Source organism: Thunnus thynnus, chromosome 3 (genome assembly GCF_963924715.1).
Source record: "Thunnus thynnus chromosome 3, fThuThy2.1, whole genome shotgun sequence".
NCBI classification, from domain to species: Eukaryota; Metazoa; Chordata; class Actinopteri; order Scombriformes; family Scombridae; genus Thunnus; species Thunnus thynnus.
This window is the reverse complement of record NC_089519.1, coordinates 29,710,117-29,725,709: the sequence shown is the minus strand read 5'-3', so window position 1 is coordinate 29,725,709 and position 15,593 is coordinate 29,710,117. Positions and strand designations below refer to the sequence as shown.

At 37.8% G+C, this 15,593-nt stretch overlaps 1 protein-coding gene across 1 annotated transcript in view; it reads right to left on the bottom strand.

Annotated features, from left to right (window-relative positions):
- Positions 1–15,593, bottom strand: part of LOC137180073 (uncharacterized) — a 43,329-nt gene that overhangs the window by 8,548 nt on the left and 19,188 nt on the right. The window contains exons 25-53 of the mRNA XM_067585270.1: positions 15,294–15,505; positions 13,797–13,897; positions 13,592–13,710; positions 13,286–13,462; positions 13,170–13,201; positions 12,971–13,068; positions 11,669–11,691; positions 11,550–11,571; positions 11,424–11,451; positions 11,235–11,319; positions 10,961–11,107; positions 10,670–10,878; positions 10,468–10,571; positions 9,138–9,256; positions 8,861–9,016; positions 8,462–8,676; positions 7,681–7,766; positions 6,607–6,743; positions 6,369–6,494; positions 6,093–6,283; positions 5,264–5,355; positions 3,734–3,864; positions 3,487–3,614; positions 2,956–3,073; positions 2,507–2,725; positions 2,228–2,398; positions 658–807; positions 492–565; positions 229–358 (exon numbers count right to left, since the gene is read on the bottom strand). Of these exons, the coding sequence (XP_067441371.1) occupies positions 229–358; positions 492–565; positions 658–807; positions 2,228–2,398; positions 2,507–2,725; positions 2,956–3,073; positions 3,487–3,614; positions 3,734–3,864; positions 5,264–5,355; positions 6,093–6,283; positions 6,369–6,494; positions 6,607–6,743; positions 7,681–7,766; positions 8,462–8,676; positions 8,861–9,016; positions 9,138–9,256; positions 10,468–10,571; positions 10,670–10,878; positions 10,961–11,107; positions 11,235–11,319; positions 11,424–11,451; positions 11,550–11,571; positions 11,669–11,691; positions 12,971–13,068; positions 13,170–13,201; positions 13,286–13,462; positions 13,592–13,710; positions 13,797–13,897; positions 15,294–15,505 (3,600 nt within the window). The remainder of the gene's footprint in view (positions 1–228; positions 359–491; positions 566–657; positions 808–2,227; positions 2,399–2,506; positions 2,726–2,955; positions 3,074–3,486; positions 3,615–3,733; positions 3,865–5,263; positions 5,356–6,092; positions 6,284–6,368; positions 6,495–6,606; positions 6,744–7,680; positions 7,767–8,461; positions 8,677–8,860; positions 9,017–9,137; positions 9,257–10,467; positions 10,572–10,669; positions 10,879–10,960; positions 11,108–11,234; positions 11,320–11,423; positions 11,452–11,549; positions 11,572–11,668; positions 11,692–12,970; positions 13,069–13,169; positions 13,202–13,285; positions 13,463–13,591; positions 13,711–13,796; positions 13,898–15,293; positions 15,506–15,593) is intronic.

Here is a 15,593-nt window from a genome sequence, read left to right as displayed (position 1 = left end):
CAATTGTGTTGTTAAGACCTTCAGGATGTTGATATAAAGCCTTTTAAATGCTATTGAAATCATGGTTACTAGATGTCTAGAAAACTTTGACAAGATTTTGTTTTTAACCTGGACGTCTTTTGACCTTGAAAACTGCCAAATCAACTCTTACTGGGGTACATCTCACTCTCAGTTTCTGTTACACACACACACACACACACACACACACATACTCCCCTACTCTCTCACCTGAGTCTCCACCAGTCTGACCCTCCTCGTGCCTGTCCTCCGACAAGCCCTGATCAGCCTCTTGATCTGCACCCTTCGAATAGTCCTCACTCCCGTACAGGTGAACCCTTGCAGCACAGAGGATGACAAACTGCAAAAACACACACACACACACACGCACACACAGACACTTTATTCTGTGTACACACTGAAACTCACTTGCAGGGAGTGGTTATTTTGTGTAAACTCTTGCATTTATAGCTTTTTATTTATTTGAAACTCACTCATCTGGATCTATCAGCGCAGTGGGCGTACTTTCCGCACTTTCCGCACCGATCACATTAAAGAACAACTCAACCTAAAAACAAAAATTATACATAGTTGTAATGAAATACTGTAAAACAGATGTGTTGAGAACAAAAGTGTGTTTTTCAGTGTTGGATTCCCTACCTGCTGCCGTTTCCATTTCTTCCTGTTGAGTATTGTAATAGTGTCGCCGCTATTTGAGAAGCCCAGCAGCAGAGCACGGGGGATCTCGGTGGCAAAATCATCTGGAACATTGTTTATGATCACCTCACTGTTGCTGTTCACTGATATGATCTAGGAGAAGATGAGGGAAATTAGGTGAACTCTCCACCTTCACACAAATCGGATAGTCCAACAAGCCATATGTTACGTGACTGTGGTGTTTTTTCTATAAATCAAGGTGACCAGTGTTTCTAGAATAAGTTCAATTAAGGCTTTGGAATTGGCAAAACAAGTGAACTTTTTGATTTTCAGCATGATAGTTGACACCAACAACAACAACTTTTGTCTTGGGTTTTTTCACACCAAACAGTTTGACAGGTTTTCATATAAATGTTGCAAAATGCGAAACACTACCAGCTGTTTGAGGATCGGACAGGTCAAAGGACATACCGTGAATCGTGCCAACAAGCTAATTACATCCAAATTTAAAGTCCCCCTCCACTTAAAAATGGGTTGTTCTTCACTGTGCAGAATGATGTGTGCGCAGAGTTTGACACTAAAGAGCTGTTTTCAAATTAATCTGCTGAAGGAGGAAAGTTTCTCTGTGCTCACCGATAATCTGAGTCGGAGATGTGTACGAGTGTGACTCATGAGATCAAAACTAGTTTGGAAACAAATCATGATCCAGGATGCAACTTAACACGTGTGATGTGGAAACTTGAAGCCTCCTTTACAGTGAAGAAGGACACATCTTGTGTCCAGCTGTTAAACTTTTGAAATGAAAAATATTTGTATATTCATAAATTGTGGATTTTTATTGAGTGAGAAGGAGTAGATTTAAGATTTTTTTTACTAGTCAACTGAACTTTTTTGTGGAAAAAGCATATCAGACACAAATTATTCAAAGCAGAGTGTTTTTATATATCTTAAAACATGTCTGGGGATCTTTAATATTGCTTAATATTGTTCAATATCCATCTGACTTTGTCTACAATGAGCTACAACAAAAAAATCTATTAAATAGGATATAATGTAGGTTTACAGGATAAACTGGTAACTAGCTGTATACTACATGGTATAAAATGCTGTACTTTGATGGTGGGACAAAGTGCCGGTTTGAGGTCATGTGACTTAATACATTAGCATTTCTTTACCTTTATATGACAATTTCCTACTTTCAAGTGGTCCAAGTGCTCATCTATTTTGACTTAAAGGCAAAAATCAACAATACCTCTGGAGACAGATGCCTGTTTCATTTTCACCATTAACCTTTACAGAGTCTGCATGTCTGCTCTCTATATTTGACAGAGCGTATTTTGGTTTAATTTTACTTTTGTTATTTCTGTCTACTATGTATATAAAACTGTTGCTCTGCCTGAAGTTTCTCCTTTTGTTCAATCTTTCAAAGGTTGTGTTAAAAGTTCCCCGTTATCCACATTTCTTGTCTAAGAAGAAAGGGTTCTTTATAAAAATAATAAAAAATAATATTCATAAACAAAATTAACATATCTTCCCAAGAAGGCATTTATCAGAATGCATGTAACTGTCATACCTGAGTAACAAAAGTCTGCTGGACGACCTGCGGAGCGGAGACCAGGTTGCTCAGGAATGATGGATTTTTGGATGCGAGAACCATCTGGGAGCCGTCGATGCTGCTAAACGTATTCGATGGTACACCCACAACAAGAGAGCCCAGAGTGAACAATGATGACGCGCTGTTGATCTGGTGGGAGGAAGATGGTGGAAGCAGCACACAACCTTAGCAACCTTAAATCAAGTATGAATTTAATAACACGTACAGCACAGTGACCGACAGACAGACTGCATCTACCTCCAACATCCCCGAAGACATCAGAGCCTGGATAATGGCCTTGGCCTGACCTTCATTCCAGCCCATCACACTGCTAAGGACGTCGAGGGAATCAAGTAAGTCCTGAGGCTTTATCATCTTGATCTGGCCGGTGGAAATGCCTGTGCTTTCGTTGCCGAGGGCAGAAATGGCAGAGGAATCGATGTCCTCGCCAAGGTTACCTGCCAAAGCAGCAGAAATCTAGAGGCAAAAGAAAAAAAAAGTCGGTCGCAGTACACTATTAAAAAAAGAAAGCTTTAGTTCATGAATAAATGCAAACATGTACCTTTAACTATCAGACACTTCTTAATACCTTTATCATGGGTCAAAAGGTTCACATCTGGCCAAATGGGAGCCAATTATGTGGCTGTTAAGGCACATCTGTAACACTGTACTGCTCCTGTTCATGTGTTTTTGACTGTATTTATTACCTGTGGGTCCAGGTCTGTGCAGAGAACGGTCAGGTTTTGCAGAACGATTATACTTTCTGCCGCACTCAGCTGGCTGAATGCCGGACCAGAAGCGACACACCGACATAACAGAGGAAGACTGCAGAAAGAGAGAGAGAGAGAGAGAGAGAGAGAGAGTGGAAGTGGTTTAAACACACAGATTAGACAAGGCAAGTTTATTTGTATTTATAGCAACTTTTAACAACAAGGCAATTCAAAGTGCTTAAATTAAACTGCATTAAGAAAATATATAAAAGAAACAGAAGATAATATAAAGAGACTTAAAAGAGTAAAATAAAACAGATAAAGACATGAGGATACAATTTAGTGCAGAAAAATATGAATAAATAGTCCTGGATTTAATTTAATAAAACAGAAGACCCCTCTCACGTCATCACAGATACATACATAAACTATATTACTTATATACTACATATCATTAACAGCATATTATATTATTATAAATAATACTATATTGCTCCTAGTCTCAGTTCTGTCAAAGTTTAGACTCACAGTAAGGGGTTGAAATTGCTGTCCTGTTGATATACAAGCTCTGTGTAGTAGTCGGTGAGGTTGCGAGGTAAGATGGTGTGGTTGAGGAGGGCGATGTTCGCAGGATTCACGGTGAACACCTGGATATCCTGCAGAGAGGAGAGAGGAGGTATGAACACTGACAATGTGGTCTGTACATCATTAATCCAACTATCTTCTGCTGCTTCTTTCTTAATTTCCATTTAAAAGTTGTAGTTAGATTCAGTACCTCTGCAGATCCAAATCCCTCAAGATCCTCCAGAGTGAGGAAATTAATGAAAGGGCCGATGTACTCAGCAAACCAGGCTGTTGAGTTTAGTTCTGGGTTGTCTGCACTGTAACACCTCGGCAACGCGGTCGCTGCAATGACAAACACAAGTTATTATTATATAAATAAAAATACAATTTAGACTGAAAGTTTTCTTTTCAGTGTGAACCATTTTTTTCTTCTGACAGTTTTGAATCGCTGAATTAAGAAATAATCTCCAGTTTTTGTGTCTAAAGTGCTACATGTGACATTTTATGAATATTTTAAATATTACATTAATTTGGAAATGTAATTAAAATGTCAACAAGACAGCCTACTTTACTCTCTGCCCTACATTCAACACTTTATGCCAACAAGTCAGTTTTCATTGGAAATATGTTGGAAAATTTTGTGCACAAAATAAGAAAATGGTGATATCTATCAGAAATGGTGCTAAAGCTTTATCTGGCGCAATTGCACTAAAGATTCTTGCAGTAGCAGCAGATGTAAGGGAAGGGAAAAGTCACTTAAATGTTGAAAAAAAAAAAGCTCATAAAAAACAAACATTAAACATTATCTTCAACAAGTCCAAGAAACAAAGAGGGACAAATATAAAGACAGCAAGAGTCCGGTCCCTTTTCAAGCTAGCTAGCCTCAGCCAGATGAACAAATTTCTCTTTGAGGATTTATTTAATTTCTAAAATACTCTGATTTTCTGTCCATATTCAAAGTGAAATGGATGTCTACTGGTGTACTGGAAAATTTCAGCAAATTTGTATTATTTTATTTGTTTTGAAAGCAAGCCTATGGCTAAGGCTAAAGGATGTGGTTGCTAGTTGTTAAATGCTATGCGCTGTTTTATCTTTGTTAAGATTATGTGGTGCTTTACATTTATACACTAAAATAGGTTAAAATACGTAAAGCAAACCCCAGTATTTCATTTTTTTTAAAAAGAGCAATGAACTAAAGTCTCAATAAGAAAATACACTGAAAAACAGAAGCTAACCTATAAGCCTCCAGCACTATTGTCTTAATTTTGACAATACGACTAGCATGTGACACAGTTTATCAATAATTTAAAACCTTATATATATTGTATATAGCTAACAGCTAACTTGACACTGTTATTTTGATGTTTAAAATGCTACATGTGATGCTAACTTAGCTCTTTTAAAGTGAGCATGTGTTACTGTTAAAAGAATTAGCACATCCTCTTAGGAATTAAAAGTTGAATATGTATTAAACACTCTTGTACAATTCAATACAATCAGGGCTTTTGATAGTAGGTATTATCAGTAGTGGCTAATGTTAACAAACTTTAGAAACATTTTACTGTGTATTTGGCATTATAGTAACTTTGCTGACTTTATGACCCCTCTGTATTTGTGTTATTGTTACACTACATTTAGCATTACATAAAACTTTCACTTGTGTCACAGCTGTGGCCACTGCTCAGCAATATTTACACTGGTTTCCTTGAGATATTATGTCTGTGTTATTCTGAAGTCTGACCTGAGCTGAGGTAGGAGTTGATGGTGATGGTGAACACATCTCCCCTCACAAAGTCTGCAGCGGTGTAGTTGTGTTTATCAAGAACTGAGATGCTGAAACAGAATAACATGAAATCAGAACACATGATTTGCAAAAATCTTAAAGGATGATTTCACAATTTTTCAAGTCTGTCTTGAAACAATAGTCAGATGAATGAACACTGAAACATGTTTTTCTTGCCATAATCATTCATACTGACCATTAGAATATCCCTTCACAATGCACTTATAATGTAAGTGATAGGAGACAGAATCCACAAGCCTCCCTCTGTGCAAAAATGTATTTAAAAGTTTATCTGAAGCTAATATGAGGCTTCAGCTGTCCAAATGAGTCAAATCAAGTAGATGTCTTTCAATGTTACAGTCTTTTTAGTGGCAAAGTTCCTCTTTTTGATACTATTCTTCCACCGCAGCGTGACGGGGAAACACTGTCCGAGGAAACACAAAGAGGGAATTTGATGCTAAAGAGACTAAATGTGGCAGATATCCACATGATATGACTAACTCAGACTGCTGAAGCCTCATATAAGCTTCAGATCAACTTTTAAATGCATTTTTGCACAAAATGACTGTGTGAACACACTGTGGATTTCTTACACTGGAAGTACATTTGAAGGGGATCTTTTAATAGCCAGTATGAACAGGAGGAATGATTACAGTGAGGAAAAGTTCATGTCAGTGTTCATATGGGCACCTGACTGTTGTTTTAGGACAGACTTGAAGAACTGTGAACCTATCCTTTAAAAAACTACATTTTTTCACACAATCAGTGCTCTGTAGAGCATACATACAGCTTTTGGAAGGCCAGGCAGGAGGTGCTGTTTGTGATTTTGGGACTGAGCAGACTCTTTGTGAGGAAGACCAAGTAGTTGCGGAGGCGTTTGTCAAACCAGGCATTGATCTCGGACTGCTTGGAGCTGCTGAGAGCCATGGGCCAGACGCAAGGCAGCGTGGGCCGCTGCACCGCTGCCGGGAGTACCTCCTGTAGTTTACAGTCATGTGATTATACAGAATCATCACTAATGTGTTTGTACTGCTGTGCATGTGTTTGAGTGTGTGGTACGTACGGTCTCCAGGAACACTGGTGTCTGGACGTAGTTGTTGTAGATCACGCAGAGCTGTTCATCGTTGTCAACAACGTCAGGGCGACGGAGGAAATCCCCAAGACCGGATAGAGGTATGGAGTTCACCAACTAGAGGCACAGCAAACATTAGATAAGTCGTTCTCTTCCTCTGCATCTGTATTTACTCTTCATATCTTTAACAGAAACTTCTCTGATGTCTGTTTTATTTCCGGACACACACCTGATGCGTTCTGTTGGGAGGCATGAGGGACAGGAAGGTGGTCAGGTTGGGGAACTGGAATCCCATGAACGAGCTCTCCAGGAAACCGTAGAAACTGTGGCTGAAGTTGTTACCATAGCAACGGAGAGGTGTTGGTCCTAGGATAGTAGCGTATGGAAGAGGTCAGCATCAGAAGTGTACATTTTTTTGCAGTAAACTGCAGTCATGTGTGTTAAAAATAATTATAATTACTGAACAATATACTGTCTGTACAAGATTATACAAAAAAAGCCTTAGTTTCATGTTTTCTAACTTCAAAATAGAAAATTACAGAATGGTACTGTGTATCAGAGGTCTAAAAATGGTACTTATGATAAGTTACTCCTTCCACTGGGTCTCTGACAGCACAGAAGAGTGTGTAATGAAATTTAAAAAATGCAAAAAATATAACTATATAATACACTTAACGAGCACTTTATTAGGAACACCTGTGCAGTCTAATGCAATCCAATACAACAGCTCTGCCATAAACTCTACTTTTATGAAGCTTATACACTTTCAGTTTTTGTTAATATTGTCAGAAAGGTATTTACTATTGAGGTGGTGGTGGTGGTGTACTCATATATGTCAATGGGATGGACAACATATTAGAAACACTTTTCAATATAATGCACTCCAGTAAACCATCACCACCACCCACTATGACTTCAATAATAAACATAAAGTAGAATTATCACCTTTCTGACAATGTCAACTAAAACTGAAAATGTATAAGCTCCATAAAAGTAGAATTTATGGCTGTTGTATTGGATTGCATTCGACTGCACAGGTGTTCCTAATAAAGCGCTTGGTGAATGTCCAATTGCAAAATGCCCTATTGCAATACTAGTGGTTAAAAACTTCACAGGGCACTTTTAAACCTGTTAGATTAGTAACTGTCGTGATTAATATAACTGGATTAAGCAGTCTGATGACTTCTTGGGCTTGTTACAGCGATGTGTAAGTGATGTAATTAAAGTCATTTATCATTTGGTAAAATGTCACTCCCCAAAACTACAGTAGTTCACTAGTTTCCCTTTGATGTGATTTCTTTACCTCTGAGACTCTGAATGATGTGATTGTGGATTTCTGTCTGTGTAGTTTCACTGAGAGTTGAGATAGTCTCATTCAGGTCCTCCACGCTGAAATAGATAAAGCACAATAAAGCAATTAACTAAATAAAACACAGATGAGGAAGAGCTTCTCGGATCTGACAACAATTATGTGCAGTTAGGCAATCAGTGTCCACAAAAAAGGGGAATATTTTCCCAAAAAATGTCAAGGCACACTGCTTCTCTGCCTTTATTATAGTAGCTACATGATAAAAACAAGACGAATTGGTATCAATCACACTGGTATCAACTGGTGTGCTCTCGATATGCATTGTCCTTGTTTTTATTGTTTCTATCATGTAGCCATTAAATAAAGGCTTTTTACCTTTTCTGTCTATTGTGATATTCCCTGGAAGTCACTTTAGATGTGATACTAAAAGTTTCCCAGATCCAAAAAGGATCTGATATGAAAATAAAAATAAAACTGATTTGGTTTTATTCCTGTAAAATATAATCAATGACTGTTTTAACCCTCCTGTTGTCCTCGGGTTGTCATTATGTGCTGTCATCAAAAAAATTGATATGGTTTTAAAACAGTATCCTGCCTAAACATTTACATATACCAGTCTGTCATAATCCATCAACATATTTTCCTCTGATTCCAACTATAGTTAAAATAATTCATAATTTCTTTGTCAGGATACTGTTTTGAAACCATTTTTTTGATGACAGCACATAATGACTGGTCAATTTTGACCCAGGAGGGTTATTAGCTTTATGCGTACCCCTGCTGCTCGATGCTGCAGTTTCTTCCTGCTAGTATTCTGAAGAACGGTGCGACGTGGTCTGGTGACAGGTTGACCAGGAGGGGGCGCAGCCGGTTGTGGAGCCAAATCAAGACAACCGAATCACCCACTGAGTGATCTGAGAGGTTTGCACGATCAAACACAACCTGTAACACGGCTGACCTCACCGCAGAGGGGAACATACTCTCATGACCCTGCAGAAAATGAGAAATGACAAAATAAGGATAAGAAATACAAGAACTTCTTCACTGTCAATCACGTCACCATCCACCAATTTATGTTAAATCACTTGCAGGAAAAGTAATGAGCAGATAAATGACAACATATTGTCTGAGAAATGGTGTTTGCAGGATATTGTTCAGTATGACGCACACTCACCATGATAGCAGGTGAGAACTCATCAAAGAAGGCGGAGAGGAATCGGTTGGGGACGTGATTCATCACCATGGTAACCTGTGCAGCAGAGGTGAGCTCACCTGGTGTGGAGGCCACCTCCGCTAGCTGTCTGACTGTCAGCTGTGGCAAGGCTTCAAACTATGTACACATACACATAAAAAAATATACACAAAGACACAGATAGTCAAAACAGAGTGTAAACCAAAATCATATAAACAAGGCGATGTGATAACAGGAGACACAATGCAGCAGACAGTACCGCTGAAAAGTTGGAGTAGAGCATCTGCAGCTGGTGGAAGGACAAGAGGGCAGAGAAAGATCCCAAGTTCCTCTGCAGCCATTGTCCACTGTTGTTAATGTGTAAACTGCAGCTCGGGTCTGAAACACGTCAACACAGAACAAACAAGCTTTAGAAGACATATAAGAAACTGATATTTATATATGCATCATATTTTAATATAGTATATTTTTTATTTAATGCACTAGAGGATGATAGTTCTGTTAGCAGTGATGATATAATGGATAATAATGGGTCACACCAGTATTTATATTGAGCCATGCAGCCACTCTGTCTTTTGATTCAACACTTTGAAAGTGAAATGCTGGATGGATTGCAATAAAATTTGACATTTATGATCAACAGTATGACCATAAGTGTCTAATGACTTTGATGATCCCCTGACTTTTCATGTAGCGCCACCTACAGGCCAATGTTTCTACTTTTCCAACACTTCAGTTCAAGAAAGGAAACTATGTCAACATGCCAGATGGGACATGAAATTTCTGTAAATTCTTTTACGAAACATCTCAAGATTTGCCTTTTTTAATCTTGCTTTTATGTTGCCTGCATCCTGGGCTTTATTTATTCTTACAGGAATTTTTTTGTATTCCTTTTAATCTAACTCTTAATTGTGTTTTAATGCTGTGTTTGCCAATGTTTTATTTATTTTAAATGTGTTTTATATACGATGTGTTATCAGCATGATGTGGAGATTATCTGATTGCAATGATATCTCCCACTTGATGGAAAGAACTGTGGATATGTCAACAAATCAGTGCCAAAATGACATTAAGTAAACTTTAATAAAAAGCCAATGTTAAGACAAATACTACTGATTTGTCTAATTATAAAGAAGTAATGCACTTTGTTTTACTTGCTTCTTTATAGCTTGTAGCTTATTTAACAAATGGCAATAAAAATGGCAAATTCTGGCTACTCTTCCAAGATATTGAATGACTGCAGGAGAAACAACGTGGATAATCATATATGAATAATTCATGAACGTTTCAGATTCAGTTTATTCTCTAGTTCTTCACACTCTGCAAACATGTCGTGAATGCAACATAAGCACAGATGAGGCTGATGCAGTATAGCTGATTTGTTGTAGTGAACAAGTGTAGAAAAGAATCTAAGAATAATAAAGTTATTTCTATTTTTTTTTTCACCCATCCAGCAGTTTTGTTTTCTGGTGTGTGCTAGTGAGACCACAGAGTCACGATACTTTGATACTTATATTGTGGCACAAAACATTTATGAAACTTGTGTTAACTTCAACAGCCAACATCTTTAAGGTAATGCAAGAACCTACCAGCGGTGTCGTTCCTGGTCAGGAAAACCCTCATGAAGTGTGTGATGACAGACATCTGCATGGAGAGTGTCATGCGTGGCTGAACGCGGCTCAAAATCTGCACACTGGGGTCGGAAATGAGTTGAAGGGTCATACGGTTAACGTGATATTGATGACATAACAAAAAGAGATATTCTTGAAGATGAATGCATGTGCTGCTTACATGTGTTGGTAGCTTCTGCAGTTCAAATCCCTCGTGGCGAGACATGACAGGAAGTTGGAGGAAACAGCAGGCAGGAACTGGTGAAGCCTGCCGTTGAACCACAGCTGGATGAAAGCGGGATCATTGAAGTTGGCCATGTTGACGTCCAATCGGATTTCTCGTATTACGTCCAAAATCATTGACACTGCAGGATTTCTGGGGTCCAGCGTCTACAAGATCAAAAAAAAAAAACCATTCAGTGTCTTGCTCTGATCAGGAGAGGAGAAAGTGAGGAGTATTGCTGATTCATACCATGTTGGTTAGAAGATCCAGAGCTTCATCCAGCACATGAGAGGCTTTGGAGAGGAGCAGCTTCCAGGCGGGTCTGGAGCCGCTGGTGCTGGAGGAGCGATTACACTTTAAAATCGTTGCCAGATCCTCGGCTTTTAGCACTGACAGCTGTGCAATGAAAGAGCAGAATGAAATCAAATGACAGATGACGGAAGATCAGAAAATATACCAAAGGTCACGCATAAAGTGGTAGTTTTAAGAAAGTAAGTTGATCCAAGATGTTTTTGTGCTTTACCTCGGCACAGGCGAATTCCTCAACACCAAAGTCACAGAGACGTTCCTTCATCTTCCCGCTGTCAAGGTAGTGCTGCAACATTGTGCTGTAAAATGAAAGAGAGGCTCACAAATGTTAATTATATTTAGCAAAACAGGTTTTTGTTTAGCTCAAAATAATGTGGTTTTAATTTTGCTTTACAAATCTCACCTGTTCACTCCAAGGCAAATGTCGGTTTCTGTGAAAAATAGAAATAAATGAATTCATTATGATTATTAAGACTAAAATGTTACAGTATTTTACAAATTAATTTGTGTTGGTAGTAAGAAGACTCACCATTTGTCAAGATGACATTGCACTTCAGGGAGAAAGAGATTAAGATGGTTATGAGTCTGCTGTCATGAGATTAATATTAATAATATCCAGAGTACAAAAGGCCAAAAACACATAATTACCTCTGCACTGTATATGATGCAACCTGTAATGAAAGCACAAGTAAATGCAAATTACTTTATAGAATGTTTTTTAAAATTCATATCTATTTTAAGTCGACGTCATGACAAAGTAAAAGTAATAAAAAGGAACAAAGACCGAACAGCACAGAATCTCCTTCTCATAGTGACCAATGACTGAAGTGAAGCAAATCTTACACTTTATTTCTTTAAAAGTGCAACCTTTGATACTTAAGATCATACCAGTTTATTTCACTGTGTGTGTTAAAAGAAAGCTGTCACTTTGTCACCAGTGCAATAAGTTTTCCTTCATCATAGCTTATTCAGACCTATAGTCCATATTATAGGACATGTTGGGATCCACATGGATCAGTTATTCACCTCATTTTATTCTCATTGTGTGTGCTTCCACCTGGACATTTGCAATTTAAACATAATACTGAAGTGCTATTCATATAAGTTGACTAAAATGTCAAAGATGTTTATACAACCAATAGTTAGATTGTCCATTTACTTTCTCTGCCAGTGTGATGCCATTGGGAGAAAATTAAAGGACAATCTCTCAGTATTAATAACAGTGTTCTCTTAGAAATACTTCACCTTTTGTTAGTGTAAAGATGAGGAAATAACCTTTAAAGCCATTAGTTTTACACATTCATTTGGTCCCACATTAAAGACACAATAATCAATAAATAACAAAGTAATAATAATAATATAAAATAAATAAGAAATAAAAAATAAATTTCCTGTATCCCTGTGTTATTGCTCAGTTATGTCTTATGTGCCGAATTCATGTAAAAAAAGAAACATTTTTGAGTAGTTTTACATCAAAATCCCTGTTTTTTCTCTTCCTATAAAAATGTATCCAATCAGATGTGATTTTGGACGACTATCTAAACGCATCCATCACATAAAACCACACTTGACAGTTTGTGGGTTGTGGTAGCAGAACCATGAGGGGAGGTGCATGTTTGGACATCAGTGAGCAAAAACTTTTCATTTCCAAAAGAACGTGTGCACCTAATTTATTAATTTTCTCTCTCGTCCCCCTTCTGATCTAACAACACAGCTGAGGGACATTTGTGTGGAGGCTCTACAGCTTTAGCAGTCCAATCAAATCTGAAGGATTTAATTTAAATCCTTCTTGCATTTGTACACTGCTCACATATTCTGTTTTCGCTGGGAAATACGTCATAGTGCATGAGCTAAAGACACTAACTGCATTTCTAAAAGGTTTTATACAATAAAGCTAGTTCTCATATACTCTTTGTATGTTTGTATTATTTTGTAGACTGTGCCTCTCACCAGGTGGTCTGTGCTCGGATAAGGCCGTCTTGCTGTAGATGATGGATGGTACTATATATTGAGAAACCGTAACCATGGCCAAGTCCAGTCTGGCAAACCTGGAACACAGCAACATGTGAAAATAAGTGCACAGTGAAATAATTTATATAATTATTTATGCATCCTCAAAGAAAATAAACATATTTAGATATAAACTCACAGTGTTCGGTATGCTAGACAGGAGATGTTTCCCTTGAAATGCAGAAAACAAAGATGATTACTTTCAACAAGCAGTTAATGGAGGAAATCACAAATGAAGAGGAAATGTCTTTTTACCTCTGGAAGGAAAATGACGAGGTTAAACAGAAAATCAGGAAGTTTCTTCTCCTCGGACTCCTGAGTCAGGAAGTCAAACAGCTCATTGATGATGACTTCTTGCTCTGGAAGAGTAGGAAGATTCAACACCAGCAGCTCTGCCATCTGCTTTGGAGACAGCAGTCGAAGGGCCTCCAGCTAAAAAGAAGGAAGAGAGGGAAAGAAAATGTTACCACTGGATGTTTTTTGGAAATAACAAGGTAAAAAAAAAAAAAGGCATTGGCCAGCTTTTAAGATTCTTTGTCTTTTGGGAAAATGAAATCTTACAGGGTTGAATTGTGGGTTGAGATGCAGAATCTCTTTGACGGACAGAAGAACTGAAAATGGACCCAAATTGTTCCTCAGCCACTCTGCACTGCTGTTGAATCCCGACACACAGCCTGGACCTGGACCAAGTCGAGGAGTTGGAGAGATATCAGTAAATGCTAACACACTTTCAGCTTTGCAGTGATACAAATTTGAACACTAGTACCTGAGTATGAATGAGAGAGGAAACGCAGGACGAAGTTCTTCAAGACCACATGCTGCTGATATATGGTCATGTTATCAAACTGGTGGCTGAATACCCGCAGTCTGAAAATAAAGTCAAAGACAGAAGAAACGTAATTTCTAATATCTCTAATTGTTATCTAATAGTCTAAAGCAAGCAGCCCCATATGAGGCTGTAAAAATTCATTATAAACAAAACTGTTTTTAATAAGATGAACAATGTGAGATACAACTTTGCTGTTTTTAGAGAAGCTGGGAGCTCTGGTTGCAATAATTTTATTTTATTATATACTTATATATATATATATATATATATATATATATATATATAAGTTAATTATCTTGTTTCTTAAATTTTATTGTGATAACGGAAGAAGTCTCCTGAAGAAAACAAAAGATCACTTTCTAAAGACAACAAGAAAACGCAATAAAATAAACTGTTGCAACCACACCCATCTGTACTGAAAGGTCATGTTTTTTTTTTGCCACATGCATGTCATATCGGAGTTATTGTAAGAGATTATGAGATTATGGCTCCTTCATGGTGATTAAACCCAAATAATTTTGATATGGTGTTATGTTGTCAGTGCACAGTATTTTTAACCATCACTCAACCAACTCTGTAATCATACAACTGTCTGTCATCTTGTCTGATGACGTGAACACTTGCAAAGTCATGAACCTTCTTAAACTTTGATTTTAGCTCAGTTTTACATTATCAGACTTAATTTGCTCAGCGTCCGTCAGTCGAAGCTAAACTTTGTCCGCCTTAGCTGTTATTTGTCTGCACTTTGGCTCAGATTGCTTTGATGCTTTAATGCTAACACGAGCCTGCAAAGATGCTAAATTTAAAATCTTAACACTCTCAGTGTCATGAAACATGATGGCCGACACACTACGTTGAGCCTTCAGTACTTTAATAACAGTGCAACAAACATCAGTACGACTCAGTTAGCTCTTTGTTTTACTTTTTCTAGTCACTTATGCTAGCTCTAAACTACGGTAGCCTTAAGCAGAAAATCTCACATAACTACAGGTGGACTGTTAACATTTAACATCATGTGAGCTTGTAAACTTGGATAAAGTTTGCATGTTGTATTAGGATTAAACTCAAATTACTGTGAAAACATATCATGGACAAAGTGTTGTTTAGCGGAAATTTTGACCTGCTAGTGGCACTAAATTGAAAAGTCAGAGGATCACCAGTCACTAGGATTCATCATCTGGGATGTTTGTGCCAAGTTTAATGGAAATTCAACCAATATTCAGTCAATTTAATGTCCCCAAATGTTGGACCAAAAGAACAATTGATTGTCCAATGGACCACCATTAGGATCTGCTGCTAATGTGGCTACAAATGGAAATAGTGAACATGACCTTTTAAAAACAATATATATCAGATGGATATAGAGACATTAAATGTGAAATATATGCATGATGTCATAAAAGTAGAGCTTTAAGTCTGTAGACAATCACATACATTCGCTGGTATGAATGACAGCTGATGTTCCTGTTGCTCAGACAGCGCAGAAACCTTCCCGATGCAAACGGCAGGAACTCTCTCAGACGGCCGGCGAACCACTTTCTGATGACACTCTTGTTGTTCAGCTGCTCATCAGTCAGCATCGACAGTCTGATCTCTCCGATCACATCCAAAACCTCTGACGCTGATGGACCGATCATGGTCATAGACTGTAGGAGAGATCAACCTGTTATATTACTGTAAAACCTAAGATTTGATTCTATCAAATGGAGCTCTCCTCCTTCAATTTGCTCTTAA